The sequence below is a fragment of the Trachypithecus francoisi genome, unplaced genomic scaffold, assembly GCF_009764315.1.
Source record: "Trachypithecus francoisi isolate TF-2019V2 unplaced genomic scaffold, Tfra_2.0 Lachesis_group15, whole genome shotgun sequence".
NCBI classification, from domain to species: domain Eukaryota; kingdom Metazoa; phylum Chordata; class Mammalia; order Primates; family Cercopithecidae; genus Trachypithecus; species Trachypithecus francoisi.
In genome coordinates, this window is record NW_022681460.1 from 80,321,163 (window position 1) to 80,343,119 (window position 21,957).

At 40.2% G+C, this 21,957-nt stretch overlaps 1 protein-coding gene across 4 annotated transcripts in view; it reads left to right on the forward strand.

Moving 5' to 3' along the window:
* MAP7 (microtubule associated protein 7) overlaps nucleotides 1-21,957 on the forward strand; it is a 218,707-nt gene that overhangs the window by 13,692 nt on the left and 183,058 nt on the right. For 2 of the 4 annotated variants that reach the window (XM_033235357.1, XM_033235360.1), the window contains exon 1: nucleotides 11,283-12,811. The exons of the other annotated variants lie outside the window; for them this stretch is intronic. In XM_033235357.1, the coding sequence (XP_033091248.1) occupies nucleotides 12,679-12,811 (133 nt within the window). In that variant the 5' untranslated portion in view covers nucleotides 11,283-12,678. Of the gene's footprint in view, nucleotides 1-11,282; nucleotides 12,812-21,957 lie in introns of those variants that run through there. 4 annotated transcript variants of the gene reach the window in all.

Sequence of the window (21,957 nt, forward strand, 5' to 3'; positions counted from 1 at the left end):
ACAACTTGCCTTCCACAAGATGTTCATGAGAAGCAGGAGGCAGTTTGGGTTTCTTCAAGCAAAGTACATACATGAAATAGAAAATATCAGTGAGTTGTCTTATTAAAGTCACAAATTTTAGAAGAAATTTCTTAAGTTGCAGAAGACCATTTACAAGGTGTATCCTGGGTGTGGTGTGTGGGCATGTATGTGAGGCACATTTCTCGCTAAGAAAATGATATCTTGTTCAATTTGGAATTTAGATTTTTATATCTTTTAAAAAATTTCGGCCAGGCCTGGTGGTTCACACCTGTAATCGCAGCACTTCGGGAGGCCGAGGCGGACGGATCACCTGAGGTTGGGAGTTCGAGACTAGCCTGACCAACGTGGAGAAACTCCCATCTCTACTAAAAATACAAAATTAGCCGGGTGTGGTGGCGCATGCCTGTAGTCCCAGCTACTTGGAAGGCTGAGAAAGGAGAATCGCTTGAACCCGGGAGGCAGAGGGTGCGGTGAGCCGAGATCGTGCCATTGCGCTCCAGCCTGGGCAACAAAAGTGAAACTCCCTCTCAAAAAAACAAATAAAAATAAAAATTATTTAATTTCATAACTTCGTAAATCTGAAAATACTTCACTTCCTCAGATGGGTCCTGGGTTGAGATTCTCCCAACAATAACCCCCAAATTGTCTTTTTATGTCCAGTAGCCACTGTGGAAATTGATTAAACAAGTGTTCCCGATGCCATCTTTGAAATATTAAAACGTGTTATTCAGTAAAAATAAAACTGAATTATTATTGAAATAAGTTTTGTACGGATTTACTTAACACTAGGAATAAACCCATCCCAATATCCTGGTGAAGATGCCCTCCCTGTGTATATAAAAAGTTACATCCATATGCTTTGTGCAGTGACTGTATAAGGCCCAGATAGAGTATAAATAGAAGAGATGTCTCAACAGTCGAAAGAAAGTATGGAAATAAATTGAGAAGTGGGAAGCTATTTTTAGTCTAGAAGACCTGTGAGACTCAAATGACTTTGGATAGAAAAACCCCATAATCTTATACTCCAGTGAAGCCTCACAGGGAAGAGCCCTAGGTTGGCATTTCAGATTCAATCCTCGGTATCCCAGCGGTGTCTAAAATGGACAGATTTGAGAATGTCATTTCTTCAACTTATTTACAAACTGATCAGGTCCAACATCTATCTGCTGCTCGTTGAGAACAGCATCAAAGTTAAAAAAAAAAAAAAAAAAAAAAAAGAAGAAAAAGAGTTCCAATCATCAACCAACTGTGCAACACAAATCTAAACCATATATGTGATGAGACCCACATGTCATTGTGAGAGTGTTGCAGGACTCATTAATGACACCCACAGTAGCAAGTAAGTCTTCAAGAAGGCTTTGGAGGGCCGGGTGCGGTGGCTCAAGCCAGTAATCCCAGCACTTTGGGAGGCCGAGACGGGCGGATCACGTGGTCAGGAGATCGAGACCATCCTGGCGAACACGGTGAAACCCCGTCTCTACTAAAAAATACAAAAAACTAGCCAGGCGAGGTGGCGGGCGCCTGTAGTCCCAGCTACTCGGGAGGCTGAGGCAGGAAAATGGCGGGAACCCGGGAGGCGGAGCTTGCCGTGAGCTGAGATCCGGCCACTGCACTCCAGCCTGGGCGACAGAGCGAGACTCTGTCTCAAAAAAAAAAAAAAACAAGGCTTTGGAGGAGAGAAGGCCTATGTTTGAAATGCCAGAAGGAAAGGGCAGAAGGTTCAGAATTAGGACTCTGGATATGGAGTTCAGACACCTGTGAATTGGGCATTCTGAACCCCTTGTACAATGTGCAAAGCTGATTTTTTCTTACATAGCACAGTGTTGCTTTCTATTACAGATGTCCCTATCTGGAAACATGTTCATTCAACACTTTGCAGATTTGCAGTTATTTTCAAAACAGCTTTTGTTATACAAAGCTCCCTCTTTTTGTTGTAAACATGGTCTTTTTCCAGTGCGCTGGATAAAGTCTGGCTCTGGGCAGTAAAGGGACATGGCTACTGCTTATTTCAGGAACTTAGGGGCAAGTGTCTTCATGCCTGTGGAAACAGGAGCCAGCTAGAAGTATTTCCAGCAAAAAATTTAAGAGAAAGGAGAGATTTTTTATTATGATTTTGATTTTTTTACTACAACATTGCAGGTGTCTGGAGTATAGCCATTACACCTTATGAAAAAGGCAAAATGGTCATTTGGGGTGTTTTAGGAAGTTTGCCAAAAGGCTCCTTTGTCATTATAATCCTTCCTAAGCTGCCATCCATGGGTTTAGGTTATGGATATGAAAAGGGAAAGGGTTTGAGAGATGAAGTAGGTGTCTCCTGAGTGCTTACCAACCTGTTAATCTTTTTGAGATGTTAATATTTTCATATAGAGCCCCCTAAAATCTTGATGACTCTAGGTCAGTCAAGCCTAAGAGAAGATGTATTTGTCCAAAAAAACAAAACAAAAAAAACCTTACTGGATTGCTAGTAACATCTACTTCTTGGAAATTAATACTTTATGTTTTTTAAAAAAATTATTGATGCATTAGGAATATTTTTGCTGAGCAGTTACAAATTTTAAGAGCTTCTAAGCTTGTTACTCAATCCTAAATGTACTTATATCTTTACAATTTAGCTTAAAGGCTTTTGGTGTTCTGGTTGGTTACTGACAATTCTCAGTGTGACATTCACTGAAGGAAAATGTACCAAGCCTCTAACTTACCACAATTATGTAATTTGGCATTTCTTTTAGGTGCTTCCTTCCTCTAGGTTGGTTTCAGAACTATGCTGGAGAATTGTATGTAATTTTTTTTCTTTCGTCAGTATTGGTGTGTTGGGCCTTTTTTGTGTAACTTAAACACCTGAGGCTAGGCAATTTAAAAAGCTTTAATTGGCTCAGGGATTTGCAGGCTGTACAAGCATGGCACTGACATCTGCTCGGCTTCTGCTGAGGGTCCCAGGAAGCCTACAATCATTGTGGAAGGTGAAGCGGGAGCAGGCACGTTCACATGGCAAGAGAGTGGGGTAAGGGAAGGTCCCAGACTTTTAAACAACCAGACCTTATGTAAACTAACTGAGGGAGAACTTACTCATCACCACGGGGATGGCGCTAAACCGTTCATGAAAGATGCACCTTCATGATCCAGTCATCTCCCACCAGGCCCCACCTCCAACATCGGGGGTTACATTTCAACATGAGATTTGGAGGACACAAACATCCAAACTGTATCAGATGGTTTCAGTTAATAAATAAACCAAAAAATAAAGTTTAGTGCCTCAAACCTTCATACACTTTTCTCATGAAAAGCATTTTATCCAAACCTCTCTCCATCCCCCATGTACGTATCTATATACTTTAGTTTCTACTGATTGAGAAAGTGGGGTTACTTCATTATAATAGAGAAGGATTTTTTTTGTAATCTATATATCTGTACTTTCTGAATCATTTAATGTTCAGATGAACAGACTGCTTAGTTCTCATTAAAAGGGTTTATTTGATAACGCTTTTAAGCTCACCAGTACTTGATTCTCAAAGGGTGATCATTAGTGAAAATAAAGAGGGATTTAATAAGTCTAAGATATCCTGACCCCAACTGTAGGAACATTATATTAATAGAGCGTTACGGTATTGGAAAATTATCTGAGTAAATAGTAGCCATCCTATTCAATGAAGATTGTGATCATTGATACATAAACCTTTGACTTTTGAATGCATGCTTTTATTCGCAGCATGTTGACTTGAATGTGGGAATGTAATATCTTAATCTGTCTGAGGTCACTGACTGATAGGTAATTTTAAGTGTCACCTGGGCTCAGCTCTGGTACCCAAACATCAGATGTTGCTGGGAAGGTATTTTGTAACTATGATTAACATTTATAATCAGTTGACTTTAAGTGAAGGGGATTATCCTGGCTACGGGTGGGCCAAACCCAATCAGGTGAAGACCTGGGAAAGAAGGAGGAGGAGGAAGTCTGCCTTAAAGCTGTGACATGGAAATCCTGCTTGAGTTTCGAGCCTGCCAGCCTGCTGCACACATTTCACACTTGTCAGCCTCCACAGTGGCAGCAGCCATTATTCCTTAAAATAAGTCTTTATATACAATATATTTCTCTCCAGAGAAATAGCCAAAAATACTGTTGGTTCTATTTCCCTGGAAGAACCCTCACTGATACACTGACACTCAGGAAGAAAATTAACAGTTTTTACCTGGAATCGTACAAATCATTTTAATTATTTAAGATATAAAATTTAAAAATTAATCTTTTCTGATTTTTTAAGGTAAAAACAGGATATTAAACTTGCAGTAAAAAAAATGGATGTCTTTTAATTTCAGCAGGTTTTAGGAGAAAGAAATGGAAAGAGTGGCAAAGTAGCAAAGGTCGGTGATACAGTTTAGATATGGTTTCATGTTGAAATATGACATCCAATGTTGGAGGTGGACCTAGTGGGATATATTTGGGTCATGGGAGCTAATTTTATGAATGGCTTGGTACTCTTCTCATGGTAATGAGTGAGTTCTCATGTGAGAGCTGGTTGTTTAAAAGAGCCTGACATCTCTCTTGTTCCCTCTCTTGCCATGTGACACACCTGTTCCCCTTTCTCCTTCTGTAAGCGTCCTGAGCCCTCAACAGAAGCAAGTACCAGCACTGTGCTCCTTGTACAGTCTGTAGAACTGTGAGCCAAATTAAAATTTTTCTTTATAAATTATCCAGTCTCAGGTATTTATAGGAACACAAAGCAGACTAACACAGATGGGACTGAGGAAAAGTCTTAAAACATTCTGAAATGAATGTTCTTCACCTGTCCAATGCTTTGCTGTCCTAAAGACTTGGTGTATCACTATCCTTAAAATGCCCATAAAGTCATACACTGAATTGGTTTGCTGTTCTTTAGTATCGTTCTTCGTTCACAAACTTATAGATTTCATCTCTCAAGTCACATAGCTATAGGGATCCACCTATAACAAATTGGCTCATTGAGGGGAAAACTCTCTTGTTCATCTTTATCAGTAGGTTTTTGTTGTTGTCGTTTTAGACGGAGTTTGGCTCTTGTTGCCCATGCTGGAGGGCAATGGCGTGATCTCGGCTCACTGCAACCTCCGCCTCCTGGGTTCAAGCGATTCTCCTGCCTCAGCCTCCCGAATAGCTGAGATTACAGGCATGCGCCACCATGCCCCGCTAATTTTGTATTTTTAGTAGAGATGGGGGTTCTCCATGTTGGTCAGGCTGGTCCTGAACTCCCGACCTCAGGTGATGCACCCGCCTTGGCCTCCCAAAGTGCTGGGATTACAGGCGTGTGTATCAGTAGGTTTTCATTACATTGTGGGTGAGAGAATGTGGGAAGTCTGGAAGCTGCAGGTGCAGAGATCAGAGTAGTGTAGCCCTCTTCTTTTTTTTTTTTTTTTTTATTGAGACGGAGTCTTGCACTGTCACCCAGCCTGGAGTGCAGTGACGCAATCTCGGCGCACTGCAAGCTCCGCCTCCTGGGTTCACGCCATTCTCCTGCCTCAGTCTCCCAAGTAGCTGGGACTACAGGCGCCTACCACCACGCCCAGCTAATTTTTTAAAATATATTTTTAGTAGAGACGAGCTTTCACCATGTTAGCCAGGATGGTCTCGATCTCCTGACCTCGTGATTCGCCTGCCTCGGCCTCCCAAAGTGCTGGGATTACAGGTGTGAGCCACTGCGCCCGGCCAGTGTGGCCCTCTTCTAACCCAAACACCTGGTGAAGTTCAGTTGTTTCTGTGATTTAGCATTTAAGGCTAAATCCTCTGGGCCATCAGTTGAATAAGTAAAATAATGAAACGCAGAGTTGCTTACAAAGTGAAGCCATATGAGTAAGTAAATGCACAGGTACAGCAAAGGAAAGGGCTTTATCTCAGCCTTGCTTTTTCCCTCTGCCTGAGTATTCTCTCTTGGCTATATAACTTGACTTTTCATTTGCATCAAGTCATGGAGTCTCAGGATCAGAAGAAGCTCTAGAGATAAAAAAGAAAAAATTCCAACTGTGAACAGTGCATTAATTCAACATCATCATCCCAGATCAGTGTTTACGCACAGCTATCTTCAATGTCAAGAAACATAACTTTTTACATTCTGGTAACTTCCAGTCACTGTTATCAGTTTTCTCTTCCAGAACTAAATTTACACTTCCACTAAAAGTGTAAATTCTTCCATATGTTAACCTTTAATTCTGTTATTTTATTCCTCTGGAGTCTTGTCTTTGTCTTATTTTCTCCTGTGTTATGTCTCCTATGTTATGGCCTAGAATATTTATGATAAGTCCTAGGTCACTCTCTTCTGAATGTGTTCTCATTTATCATCCTATTTCAAATATCTTGCGAGTACCATGTGATATGAGGACCAGAAAACAGAGAACGCTTGTCTTCTATTAGGCATGCTGGTGTCTGCCGATTCCACTGTGACACTGTTAGGGTTTTTACTTCCTCAGTGCGCTGATAATGTTTAGTGAGCTTGTTGTCCAAGTGCTGTCCTTGCTTCTGGTGCAGCTTGGGTAGGTCTTCATTTTATACCTGTCCAGTTGAACTTTTTTAAATATAAAAAGAGATGTTCCTGTTTATTCCTACTGAATTAATAAGAATATAGCTTATTCAGTAGGAATAAACTGAATAGGCTGTATCCTGTCTAAGTATAGCTCCTTATTTCATTCTTTGAGATCATTTTGGACCTTAGTCTATCCATCTCTTAGCTTTCTTTTATCTATTGATATAAAGCACTTGTTGTCATATTAATCTTTAATAAAAACATTAACTACCTTTCTTTCCATTGCTCACTTCTCCATCTTTCAGCTGGACTATTGCAGGAGGTTGGTATTCACGTTCAAGCCTATGGATAAGTTTTTCACACTGCTAGAGGGGGGTCTGTTAAAAAACACAAACATGATTGATTCTCATATTCCTGTTTTTATGTCTATCCCTATGGCCACCATTTGATCCCTTTTCTCCACTTGGACAAAGTAGTTACATAACTAGTCTCTGTCCCGTCTCTCTTTCTCACTGCAAGTTCATCCTGGCCTGTCTGGATCACACATTTAGCTGTCAATACCCTTCAATGGCTCCCCACTGCCTCTGTTTGGTGAAAACATTATGCCTTTTGGCTCTCTATCCCCTCTGATGGCATGCCTCAAAGCACCCCATCTGGCATCTTTTACATGATTTTACTACTCCTAAAGCAAAGCAAGTCAAGGAACCATAGTTTCATTTTCTTATCTTTCTAATGGTGTGGCTCAACAATAAAACTAAACACTAAATTAAACTGCTCACAGACCCTCAGTGAATTAGGTAACTTACAGAAACAGAGTCCAGGCATCTGTATGAATCTTCTGTTGAACTCAGAGATTGATTTCTTTGCCTCATTTGGAATCTATAAAACTGGATTTCTTAGCCTAATTATTGTGAGAGGAGAGGACATCTTTGCACATTTAACTTTTGTCAAGTAATTCAGAAGTTCATGTGGTGCACATTAATGAAGTAGTATCAATGAGAGTAATGAATACGAGGGCTGAGAGGCACTCTAATATGTGCTACTGGGTTAAGGTTTAATGTGGCATTTCACACCTAACGTTTAGGAAAGGGTTTTAAAGCTTAGTATCCACACCTCACATCTGTATAAATGAATCCCTAGAGTTTGAAATTTGTTTATGATAGAGCAGATGTGGGAAAATGGACTCTGTAGGCGCCATGAAGTGTTTTGCAGTGAAGATTTATAGAAATGTTATAAAAGGCACCACAGAGACCTGGTACTTCTGGCTGATGGCATCACCACTACTAGGGCAGTATTTACTGTTTTTCTTATATGCCTGTTAACAAAAAGTGGTCAAATAAAGATCAAAGCAAATCTGCCTTTTCCTTTCAAAGGGCTGATACTTCTTTGTGCAGTATTTCTTTATCCAGCCTCTTTGACGCTATGCATGATGCTGCAAGATGGCAGAATGTTGTGCCTTTATCGTCACAAAAGCCATCAGTAAGTGGCGTAATTCTAGGAAACTCTGAGGCTGCCCTTTAAGAATAGAGTGGCAAAGAAACAAATGGGAACCTTTGTTCCTTAGTGGTTGTTTGATTCCATGTCAACCTGTGTTGGCTTTGTCATTTTCAAAATCATGCATAGGTTTTAAGTTGCGTAAAAATATTGTTAAAACTCCTGCTAGAAATAAATTGCAGTTTATCTTGGGGAGATGCATTAAATACTTAAAAGATTACTGAAGTCCGGGAGTTTTGAAGAATTAACCATCTCCTCGAATGTAGAAATGTGGAAAAGAATTTTGGAACTTCTGGACCCTGATGAAAAGTAAATAACTTATACATATGTGGAACTTGTAATTTACTGGTGACAGACCATTCAATCCGCAGTAATACTTTCTGTTTTCAGCTCTAGCCCTTGAATAGTACAAATTAGGCTCTTTTTTCTTTCAATAATGTTTTCGTAAAGCTCACTGGGCTTTTAGAAAGGGAAATTTTAGATTTGTTTCTCACTGGTTAAGCAGATTTCTTGGATTCATTCATGGAGTGTGCTGTTTTCCAACTTTATGGTCACAGGAGTCTAGGAAGCATAAATGTGAACAGAAAGCTGACTCTATGTGTGTGTATGTGTATGCATGTGACTACATGTTAGTCTTTTATATAACGTTGTGACAGCTAGGCCCAACTCATGAGCTTACTTCCCCAACGATCAGCAAGTTTGACTCTGTTTCATATTCATCCAACTCACAGGTTGGACATAGGCCAGAGATGCCAACCAGCCAGGGTAGGAGGACAAAGAGACATAAATTTATTGTGGACTAAGTGGGTGGGGCCTGCAGTTGCTCAGGGGCCTGTGGGACTGTTTTAATTATAGTAGCTGAGTGGTAGTGTTTTTACCCATACATGTGAATACATTTTAAAATTATAACACAGAATATTTTTACGCAATGTAAAGCCAATCTAGTTGTAAAATCAACCCTGTTGCACAAGGCAGTGTCTCATTTCTCTCAAATTTGTACAAAGTCTCTATTAATACAACATTTATCACTTTCATGATTTAAACAAAGTAATTGCAAAACCCGACTGACTATTGGAGGGCTGCATGCCCATTTCCCATGGGGACTGATTTAAAAGCCTCTATATCTGCATGTGACGTGCAAGGATGCTTGTACCACATCTAATTGAAAATGCTCCTTAGTGCTGGAGAAGAGTTCAGGGGGCTGGGCGAGGTGGCTCATACCTATAATCCCAGCACTTTGAGAGGCCGAGGTAGGTGGATCACCTGAGGTCAGGAGTCAAAGACCAGCCTGGCCAACATAGTGAAACCCCATCTCTACTAAAAATACAAAAAAAAATTAGCCGGGCTTGGTGGTGGATGCCTGTAATCACAGCTACTCAGGAGGCTGAGGCAGGAGAATCACTTGAACCCAGGAGGCGGAGGTTGCAGTGAGCCGAGATTGTGCCACTGCCCTCCAGCCTGGCAACAGCTAGACTCCATCTCGAAAGAGTTCAGGAATTCAGAGTAGTGTTTATTTTACTTTGGCGGATATTTAAATTTAAGGTCTCACCATAACCCTTTCCGTATTTGCCTTTGTTTTGGATCAGAACGTAAAAGGGAATTGGGAGAAGATGGTACTCACATCCCTACAGGGGCCAAGCCACAGTATTCCTGGAATTCCCCAAGAGCTAACCCTATATCCATTAAAGTTTGGGTGTGAAAATTTAAGAAACTAATCTCAAATGAATTTAGTCTTAAGTGAAAAATGTGTCCTTTATAAGGGGAGGAAGAAAATCCTTTATTGTTATTATTTGATCTTGTGGTGGTTGCTTTTTTGTGACAGTGATGCAGCTAGTTGATGTTGGAGTCAGGATTTACAAGACAGCAGAAGAATAGGAGCATCTTGACTCGCTGGAAATGATCTGTTAGTTATCAGAGCAGCAGCTAGCTTTATTTGGAAAGTGTAAGCTGTATTTGGGTGACAAACATTTCTAAATGAAATTAGTCATTTGCTTAAGACATAGATTTTCATTTTCTTTACCAAAAGGTAGTTTCAAGTATGCTTAATTTATATGTGGGTTTTTTTGTTATTCTTTTGCTTTTTTGTTTTGTTATGCTTTTGCTATTGTACATACTGACCTGATTCTCTTGAAGTAGAGGAAAGAAGTTAATATGGATTTGAAAATATTTTCATTTCACAAATAGTATGATATTGATGTATATTACACCTATGTTTATTGATCATCTGATTAAAGAAAAATAATAGGAAATAACAAATGTCTCATTCAAGAATAAAAGTTTATAAATATAGAAAATTATGGAAGTATGTTACATTTACAATTGTTATTCTTTTTTTATTTCTTAATAAGATCTTGAATATTGGAGGCATGCCTCCTCCCTTTCCTTCCATCTCCACGTAAGTTGGAGAGAGATCTAGGATTCAAAAACATCTGGGTCAAGCATTTGTCATCAGGAGAAGCACTGGACTAGGAGGAAGGTGGTCTAAATTTTAATTGTAGACTTGGCGCCAACTAACATTTGACCTAGGAAAGAAATTTCATTCACTTCATGAGATTTGGCTTCCTCGCATGTAAAATGATGCTAACTCCCTTGTTTTCTCAGGCCCATTCAGCTCCAAAACTCCATTCTCTTTTATTCCAAAGACCCACTGCACAGATTGACACAATTTAAAATAAACTCTAAGACTGAAATTTCCTGCATTTCTTCACGCCAGAGATCTAATAAATACATGTGAACTTAATTAAATCCACCAGCCTGTGGAGGGAAAAAGTTCTGAAGATTCATTTATTTTTTTCAGCATGTGTTTGCTTGCCATTTAGTGCATCCCCCAGCACCATGCTGGACAGTAAGAGTAGATACAAAGAAGTACTTCCTGATAGCATTGATAGTTGAACTGGAAACACCTTGAAAATAATTACAAAGCAAAAAATAGACTAGCTACAGCAAACTATTATAAAGTATAATAATAGTTGGTATTTATTAAGCACTTCAAGTTGCTGGCACCACACTCATTTAATCCTCACCCTAATCCCATAAGGTAAATGATAGTCATCACCCCAATTTTACAGAGAAAATGGAGGCACCGAGAGAGTTAAGTGATTTATCCAAAGTTACTGTTTCACACAAGAGATTTAGAGGGGATATTTTACTTGCCTTAGACTCCCTTGGGTCCTCTCTTAGATAAGTAGGTTTAAGTACTGAGAAAAAGTAAGGGAGTAATTTGGGAGTGGGAGGATTGCTTTTGACTTGCTAAGCAGACTTGATTTTTATTAAAACGCAAAAGCAAAAAATTTTTTTTCTTAATTTGGGAGTTGGCGTGTTTTAATGTCATTTATTGTAAATTTTTTTTGGAGGCAGCATACATTTTAAGCAGTCTAGAAGTGAAGAGTCTTAAAGTGAGATAGCTTATTTCAGGAGAAAACAATAATCACATGATTCTGTGCTTTGAAGAAAACGATCCAGAAAGAACTAAAATTGGGTCAAGTGTTGAGCATCGCTCAGCACCGCTGGTAGTGACTGCCCAGAGCGGTGGGGACTGAGGGTAGGGAGTGTGCTGGGTGTAATAGAGGCAGGTTTTTCTCCTTTGGAGAATTCCCAAGTATAGGTTCTGTCCTTGAAACTTGAGTTGCAGAGGAGACACTCCACATTGTGATCTCTGGTGGGAGCCAGCATAATTCTTCCCTTGCCTGTCTTCACCGGAGGGTTTCGGGGACGTGGCCCTCGTGACCGGTGCTGCCAACCCTGTTTTTATACATGCTCTGGGGTGTTAAGAATGTCAGGAAAGTAAAGGGAGCTGCTCTGTGGGTACCAGCCATGCCTTCATTCATCCAGGGGCTTGCAAATATTGTTAGGATAGACAACCTGGCCCAGAAAAGAAGAAAAAGCCTTTCTTCCTCAGGCCTCTCTCTCCATACTGAGGAGTCTACTGCTGCTTTCTCCTCCCATCCTGCAAGCAAAACTCTTTCTCCTCCCATCCTGCTGCTCTGCCGCTGAGAGGAAGAGGGAGCTGCCCAGCGGCCTCACGCAGTAACCCTCTGCTGGTGAGTTCCCAGAACCCAGCATCCTGCAAGCTGCGGCTTCTCAGCTGGGGAGATGGAGCCACTCTCCGCCCTCCTTGATTAGGATATGTCAGGGTTGTCAGGGCAACTGTTAACAGCAGCGTATCATATTTTCCCTCTCTGCTGTGGGCTGAATATTTTACTGTGCGGTAGCAGGAAGAAGACTGGGAAAAGGTGCTGCAGCAGGAAGAAGCTGATTGAACAGGTTAGGCAGTGGTGGGAGGCATCAGACCCTGCGTGTCTTTAGTAGGGCTTTTCTGGAAAGTGTGTGTGTGTGTGTGTGTGTGTGTGCGCGCGCGCGCGCGCGCGCGCGTGTGTGCATGCATGCGCCTGAGCAATCACCAGCGCATGTGCCTGTCGGGGAGTCAGTGGGAGGGGGCTGGTAGGGGAGGTGGGGAAACTGCTGCTAGGTGAGGAGAACTGCAGGGCCTCAGTTGCCAAGTGGCTGGTACTATCTGTCAGCTGTTTGCAAACTGTTTACCCATAGGGGATCTATTACAAGTGCTCAAATGAACAGGAAGCTTAGGAACTAGCAGCTTCCTGGGAGCTGCAATTACATAAGCATATATTTTTAATATAATAATAATTAAAAAAAAAAAAAACAAAAAACAAGTAGCAGCGGTATGCCTGGATCAGCTACAGCTCTCCGACACGAGAGACTGAAGAAGACCAATGCAAGGCCAATTCCCCTTGGTTTATTCACCATTAATGAGGAAGATGAACAGCAAAAGAATGGAAATTCCAGAAGACCGAAAGGTATGCATTAGCTCCATCCTTTGGTCGGAGCCAGATCCAGCCCTTGTCTCCCACACTGCCTATAGAACGTTTTATAAACTGTGCTGCTTGTGCATGCTCCGGGGAGTGCTTGTGACCTCCTAGCACGGTTTGCTGGTAGTGTTTATACCCTCTGTAGGGCTGTATATGCATGAAATGGGAAACAGTTTTTGTAGATTTGGTATATTTCAGATCAGTTGCCTTTTTTGACTTAAACTACTTTCTTGGCCTAGAGATCTTTAATTTTTCCCATGCTCACTTCAACAGTGACCAGTCACTCTGTCCTCATCAAGAGGAGAAAATACTGAGTTATCAAGGTTTAAACGAACATCTCCCCACCTTCCTTAGGTGCCTCAGATAATTTTTGCTTACTTTAATGAAGTGAGTTTCTGCTTTAAAGGGATGAGTTAAAGTGACTCAAGAGTGCAACCTTTTCTAGGCAAAGGGTCAAAATGTCACTTCTCTTTCTATACTAAAATGCCTACTAAAATGCCGAGAGTAAAGAGGGGCACAGCAAACATTGAGGGCGAATGTGGAGGGTGAAGCTAGGGAGCAGGGAGCAGATCATGAGGTTGTATAACTTCTGATGATAACTTTGTCACTGAATGCGTGTATGGCAGTTGAAACGCACAGGGTACAGAAAAGGGAAGTCTGACCCTTGTGTTGTTCTTTCACGGTATGAAAGGTAGCAGCAGCTTGCCAGCTTCTTGAGGGCCTGTGTACTGCATCATCGTCAGCATTGTCTCACAGCTGCCCTCCCAGGGCTGTAATTATCAGCCAGAGACAGCAACATCAGGCATTTTTGAAAAAGGGGCTTTAAGGCCTTTGTTTTATGTTTTCCAGCATCCTAAGTCTTGCTTTCCCTTCCCCAAAATATATAAGCTGTTCTTGAACAGATGGGTTATGAGTTTTCTTGCTTTTATGTGCTGATTAAATTTTAGCTTGCACTTAAATTATTCTGTCACTGAGATATCAAATTTTCTTCTGTGATGCAGCGGTAGCATCACAAAGTAGAAAGCAAGTATTTAAGCAATGATAAAGTGAAGAGTGTTAAATGGAATTCAGTGTCTGAGGACTCCTGGTTTTCTTTTTCCTGGTTCTTGAATGAATCTTTCTTTGCTTTTCTTAAATATAATTGAAACTGTCTACATTAAATCCAAAAGCATATTACTTCATTTTTATGAGACTGTACACAGGAAAGTAGAATAATAAGTAGAATAATAAGTAGAATCTTACTACTGTAGTTGACTTTTATTTACTATCAGACCTGGCTCCTGTCTGAGAACCAAATGACCTCAGAATTCAAATGATGCTATGACTGGAAGGTGACCTAATGTGATTCTTTTATTTCACTGTGAATTAGATCGTTGAACCAGAGTGTGTTGCTGTGGATGAAAACTCAGGACTTTAAATTTTTAGCGGCAAATCATTTTGCCTCTGAAAAGTTGGTAACTTTTAAAATTAATGTGGATTTGTTGAATTGTTCCCATGGGGTATTTTTGGAAACATTCTTGATTTGTGGTACTTTTCCTTGCATGTCTTGGACAGTAACTTAAGATAACCATCCATTTTATTCTTAATAATTTTCTTTTCTTTTCGAGATGGAGTCTTGCTCTGTTGCCCAGGCTGGAGTGCAGTGGCGCAATGTGAGCTCACTGCAACTTCTGCCTCCCAGGTTCAAGCAATTCTCCTGCCTCAGCCTCCCGAGTAGCTGGGATTACAGGCACCCGCCACCATGCCCAGCTAATTTTTTTTGTATTTTTAGTAGAGATGGGGTTTCGCCATTATTGGACAGGCTGGTCTCAAACTCCTGACCTTGTGATCCTCCCACCTCGGCCTCCCAAAGTGCTGGGATTACAGACGTGAGCCACCACGCCCTGTCCTCTTCTTAATAATTTTCTTGAATACCTCTTCCTGTCTCCTGTTGTTGTTTTTGTTCCGTTGCCTTTTAGTATTTTTTTAAAAAGGAAGAGAAAGGGGAGGAAAGAAGATACTTCTAAAAACCTATTTATTTTTGGCAATTTATGTAGCTTCTTGGATAAAAGAGACTTAATCAGGGAGTTTCTGACCCCCTACCATTTTTCTTTCTATCCCTACCCACAGTGGTGGGGAGGGCAAAGGTGGGTATTGGAGGAAGACTGAGAAAAAAAATCCTGTGCTGATAAGGATGTCCAAACTTTCTGTGGATCATCAGTTGTCTCTAGGACACATTCAATAAAATAACCAGATAACCCTGGGTATCTCTAATTATGCTCAGTGAATAAAATTACTGGCTTTGACTGAATTTTTCATTGGGTCCATCTTAACAATAGGAATATGCACTTTGTAGTCCAGCTTTGTTCCATGGAAAATGATGGAAATGTTCTGTATATGCACTGTCTAATACAATAGCCATTAGCCACAGCTGCAGAGCTTGAAATACAGCTAGTGCAACTGAGAAACAAAATTTTAGTTAAATAGCCACATGTGACTACCTTATTGGACAACACAGTTCTAGTCTGTAGAGCTGTTACGTTCTGAATTTGTGTCTTCTCTGGTTTGTTCGTCCTTACTGCTTCCTGGTGTTGGATATGGTTGGGTCCTGAAATGAATGTGGTTATTAAGAAGAACATCAAGGAGCAGATAGCCTCTTTACTGCATTAGAACACAGAAAACTGGATGTGTAGATAATTTCATTTTTCCTTTTCCACTTAAATGTTGTTGCACTGTTCTGATTATTATTATTATTACCAGTCACTAGTTGTCTGTATCATTTGTTGCACCTTTTAATGGACTATTTTTTTTCTCCTTTTTATTTTTATTTTTTTCTTTAGAGACAGGGTCTTGCCCTGTTACCCAAGCTGGAGTCCAATGGCACGATCATAGCAGCCTCCAACTCCTGGGCTCAAGTGATCCTCCTGCCTCAACCCCCTTAATAGCTGGAATTACAGGCACATGCCACCACACCCAAGGAATTTTTTAAAAAGTTTTTTGTAGGGATGGGATCTTGCTGTGTTGCCCAGGTGATCTTGAACTCCTGTCTTCAAGTGATCCTCCCATCTTGGCTTCCCAAAGGGCCGGGATTACAAGCGTGAGTCACTGTGCTTGGCCATCTCTTATTTTCTATATCAATTATTCCCAAAGCATCATAGCAAGATGACATACAGATTATATTTTGTGTGTGACTATTATGATAGACAATCAGAAACTTTTCCCACCCCATGGCCTAATCTGCCAACTATACCCAAACCTGGTATCCAAACCTGGTCTTCATGCTTAGTATCCTTTTTTTTTTTTTTTTTTTTTACTGGTAGTGAAGAAGTTTACCACCTAAATTTGATGAGTTGAATGTTTCCATTCAGGATTATCCTGGCTAATGATGAGTACCATCTTTTCAGGTACCATACTGTTGGGCAAACATCAAATAACTCAGTAAGAGTGAACGTGGAGATTACCATCTGGGTTTCTGTGGTGGCTTCATAGTTATCTGGTGGGGTGGCAATAGTTTGTTTAGATGATAGACTAGATAATTCTTGAAGAAGTGATTACTCTTCCATGTAATCAGTAGGAGTGTAATGTTTTACATACCTGACTGTTATTACCATAGTAATTAAATAGTCACTGGGAGCGAGCTGGGCTTATGCTGATACTCTTATACCTCAGAACCTCAAGCCTCCTTGTAATGCTGACTTCAGGACTGGCTTAGGAGAGACTGTTTAGGTGCTGCAGTAACTAAATGCCCTTGGATAGGTCTCAAGGCAAACGTGCCTTATGGTGAATTTTGCTGAGCACAGTGATTATTAAGTAATAAGGTGTTTTCCTCCTAAACCAGCATTTGTGAAATGCTCACTCTGTGGCAGATTGCTCTGCTGGGGTTTTTTGGAAGTAATGCAAAGATAATTGACATGGTTTCTGCTCACAGAAGTGCAGGAAGAAAAATATGTACAAATAATGCAAGAGTATAAATTGAAGTCAGGAAAGGAAGAGGATGAGGGTGGTGGAAATGTTAAGTATGTGCCAACTGTGAAGACATTGGCCTCAAGATTTTAATCTGAAACAGAGTGTTTAAGGGATATAGACTCCTATCCCATCCCAAATGTCTGGCTGAGGTTGAAGACCTCAGACATTAAAGGCGGGAGCATAGAGTAATGGGCAAAGCATCTTTTAAATGTCATTATAGAAGCGAGACATCCACACAATGTTTACCTGCAGATAGACACTTCTAGAGGCTTCATGACTATTACACAATATATTTTACAACTTCTGCTTTGTAATGGTCTCCTGACCCATTCTGTGAACTGCCTAAAGCAGTCATCTGATTGACTTTATACTCCTGTCTTGTTTTTATATAAAACCTGATTGATGTGCAGCTCTAATACTAAATTTACTCATGAGACTTGACTCTAAATGACTTTTACTTGATTTTATCAAAATTATCATCTCCCTCAAAAGACGAAAGACTCATCACTCTCTAGGTGGATCATGGTCTTCTTGCTTTCAGTCTTTCCTCTTTCCAACCCATCCTCCATAGCATGCCTCTATGACATCTTTCCAATGGGAATATCTGCGCATTAGAAATAAACTCCTCAGTGAAACAGAGGTCTTGACTAGCAGTCTTGGAGCCGTATTTAGTCTATAGCTATGTTTATTTGTCTCCTGCAGGTGTTTATGAGTCAACATTTAGAAACTGATTTTTTGATAATCTGGATTTCAACTTCCCTTGAAAAATTGGAAGACACAGCCACTCTTGTCATCTTCCCAGCAGTCATCAGCTGGAGCGAAGTAGCAGCTGTCACCATAGCTATAGACAGGTCCTGCGTGCTCCAGTGCCCCTTTTCTAGAATATGCATTACATGGCCTACCTCAGTTATCTGCATTACCGTAGTCATTGCTTTTGTGACCCCTGACCTAAGGAATAGTCCAAGCCCCTTAGCATGGCACCTAGACTACCTGCCAGCTGGTCCCTTTTTCCCTCTCCATCCTCTTTCCTGCCACTCTTTGCACTTTGTGCTCCAGCAGCACCAAAGTACTTGTTGCATTTGTCTGCTCCGTCATGTTCTTGTATGCCTCTGTGTCCTACTCATGCTCATCTGTCCATTTTCCTCATCTTTCTTTCTCATTTGGATAACTCTGACTTACTCTGTAGAATCAGATCACATGGCATCTTCTCCAGACTTTCCTTGGGTGCCATCTCCAGGAAACCGCCTCTCTTGCTCCCAGCCTCCTCATTCCTGGCACAAAGGGCAGCCCCTCGCTGTGCTCCTTCGGCACTATAAGTCCTGTACTGACTTCAGCCCTGACACTTACTTCAGTGTAATGAAATCATCCATGCACACATCCATGCCCTTCCTTCCTACAAACACTGTAAGCGTTGTAAGGGCCAGGACTCATCCTTTTTATACCCTGTACCTTCCAGAGTACATGGAACATTATGAAACAAAGGCAAATTTAACACTTAAAATAACTTTTACAGATTCTGAAAGTCTTCATAATATAGGAATTCTAAGAAATGTTGATAGCATTAGAATTGTCCTTTCAAGGTAACTACTTGGAAAGAGACAGTTCTGTGTTTGATACATTAATCATATTGCTCTCCATCAAACTGCATTTGTCTAATAGTATACCAGAGATTATCTCTTTGTTGTCTTCTTCTCCTCTTTTTTTTTTTTTTTTTTTTTTTGAGGGAGGCAAACTCTTGCTCTGTCTTTCAGGCTGACGTGCAGTGGTACGATTATGGCTCACTGCAACTTTGAACTCCTGGGCTCAAGTGATCCTCCTCAGCCTTCCAAGTAGCTTGCAACAAGAGGTGCACACCACCACACTTGGCTGTTTTTTTTCTTTTAATTTGTAGAGGTGGGGTCTCGCTTTGTTGCCTAGGCTGGTCTCCAACTCCTGGGCTCAGGTGACCCCCACACCTTGATGTCCCAAAGTGATGGGATTGCAGGAGTGAGCCACTGCACCCAACCCTGTTTTGTTGTTTTCTGTCATGCTATTCATTTTTCTTTGGTGGAAAAACAAAGGTATATAGCTATAAGGTGCTATTAATTGACCACTTTGTGAATATCAAGGTTAATAATGCGTTCTGTCCCTTTTGTTAGCTAATCGTAGATTAAATTGTAAAGAAATACAACTTCTTCTTGAGATCAGGACACAGTGGTTCTGAGAAACTGTACTCCCCCACCCCCACTTGGTTAAAATGTGTATTTCTGGAGCCTGCAGTGACTTCTCTTCTTTTGGCTTTTCCACCATAAAGGTAGAATTTCCTCCAGTTAAGGTTTCCAAATGCAATATAATCTAGTGTTTATCATTTATATTCCTATCGGATAGGTGATGATCTTTTTGTTTTCCAAGAGGAGTCTTAGAATAAGAAATGTGAATGCCTCTATAGAATCATTCTCATACATTTCCTTGTTTCTTTTTCTCTTTTGTTCTGTAAGGTTTGCACCATTGTCTTATGTGTGGCATTTTAGGGCTAGGCAAATGGTTTTAGCTGTAAAACTTAACAGCTAGGGAGGCAAAAATATATTTTAGAACAACGGTATCAAAGATCCTTATTTTGAGGAGGAAATCTTGAGGTCAAATTGATTGGCATAAATTTTTATTTGCTAAAGAGATCTTAAATGTAATATTTTATTCAAAATATTTATATAAAAATAATAGGGGATGGAGCAAGGATCACATCATCTAATGTATGTCTTGTACTCATTGGATTCTCTGTAACTATTGAATAAAAGAATACAGCTGTTCCCTAGGCATTCTGTGTTATATAAGTAAGAATTACCACATACATTACTATGTACAAGAGGAACATGATTTAACCTGTGTTTGATTATCCAAAGTTTTTGTATAGTGAGGTACAATATAAAATGTAATTTGCTTGCTGTATAAAACTAAAAGACTGAAAAATTGTGTGCCTGTTTCCAGAGCTATAATTGATGGAGCTAAAAGAGCTGACTCCTCCAATCATAGGAACCAAACACAATTAGGTATTTGCTTAGAGCCTCCTGGCTGATAACTCTTAGATATTATTTATTAAAAGATTATAGTCTGAGTTTGAATTGAATGTCCATTTCCATTAACATCCGTGTGTCTCCAAGAGCAACTTTAATTTGTTGTTACAGAAATTATCCAGGTGGCTCCAGGCACCTTGACTATGTTTTCCATTTAGCAGAAACTTAACAGCAATGAAAATGATTTTACCGAGAGACTCCATCTTAATTCTCAGATCATCTAGACATTTAGGAAAAACCCACTTTATGTTACACCTTCCATATGTTATGTTACATTTATGTTCTAGATTTGCCAATTCAGAAGATAAGTCATGCCCCATTATACCCCAGACTCAGATGCAGAGGCCCAAAGTGTGTCACAGATGGACATAAGGCACTGTTTGAAATATCTACCAGAGCACCATTTGACATTTATGCTAACTGTAAAATGCAGGGGTTTTTTGTTTGTTTGTTTTGTTTTTCCAGGCTATCTGCCCAGCATTGGTTTGTTAGTAAGAAAATTCTCATAGAATCTTTCTGGATTTCAAAGAATTTACAATCCCAGGTCCAGTGTGGAGTGGGAATGACGTTCAGGAATATAGACCAAGAAAAATTATCTTAACAGTTTTGATCTTGAATATATATGGTTTGGGGGACTAGATTCATTCTAAGTTAAAGTTGCAGGCCTAAAAAGTAGTAAAAATATATTAAAATACCAAAATTCAGCAGAATCTGTCATTCTAAAATCATTATTGAGAACAACAGTATAGAGGCTCGAGCCACCTCTGTACTCCTAATAGGATTGCTTTCAAGGTCACTAGCTGAGTGCATGACCAAGAGGTGTCTTGGAGTTGGGCAGGAGGGAAGAGAGTTGGAATCTCTATTAGCCCCTTTTAAAAACTTCCCAAATAATGTAGCTTAAGATCTAAGTAAAAATGCAACTTTAAGAGAAGTTACCCCCTTATAAACCAGTTGTCGTCTCTGAGCCCCAATGTAGAACTATAGAAATTGAGAACCAGCCACTATCAGGGATATCAGTTTACATAGTGGGAAAACAGGATACTAGGAAAGTTTCACCATGTTCACTAGTAGTGAGTGGCCACAGGTCCAAGTTTGCCACAGTTATTAGAAATCCAGGCTATATTTGGTGTGAGAAACTGTGAAAAAAGTGCTTAGAAAAAAGTGATAGAAAAAGTGCTACATGTGGAAGTATGCACATTACTGTTATTAATATTTAAACTTTCTAAGCCTCAGACTCTCATCTGTGAAATGAGATGAAAATCATACTCACAGGTGATGGTGAGTATTAGAGAGAATACATAGCACTTACCTTATTATCTGGAAAATAATTGGAGCTCATTATATGACAATTATAATATTGGTAATTTATAACCAAATGTCTCACATTTTCTGATAACTGACATGTTCTGTTGGGAGAATGGCCTGGTGGAAAGACCATCATGCTTGTCTGTGCCAGACCTTAGCCAGTCTCTTTTTATAGAGATATTTTCCCTAATCTAATTTCTTTCTTTAACTTGCTTGTGAGTGAAAATTTCTAGGAAGTCTCCCCCCTTTCTTGTGTCGTTTCAGTCACTTTCCTACCATAGGCGTATGTGACTGGTCCTTGTTCTGTGTTTGCTCATGTGAATCAGAAGTCCTAGCTGCCAGGTAGATTGCTCATGCAGTACCCTGTAATTTTGTTGTGTTAAATGAAGGCAATAAATTGCCATTATGTCAAATCACTTCACGTGTTATTTTAAATATGATTAAGGGAGTGTACATGTTATTCCTTGGGATTAATGGAAACCTCTGATCTGCCTTTATCAGGGAACAATAGCAGTGATCGTCTGCCATTTTAAAACCCAATTCAAAAGGATTTTTTTTTTTTTTTGGCAAGGGTTTTTTTTTTCCTTCTGATGTGGGGTGTGCGTGTGCGCTCATGTGCATGTATGTGAGTTGCTTGATGGCAATGTCCTAGGCTAGTGGGCAGGTTTCTGCCAGTGGTTGAGATTATGGATGCTTACACTGGGGATGCCAAATGTATCCAGGCTTATTTTATGCAGGCTTATTTTCACATACTTATTTTCAGCACCAAGACTTCTTATTCTAAGTATGATTAGCCATCTTTTCTTTCAGTACTTCTTGTTTCTCTGTGCTAGT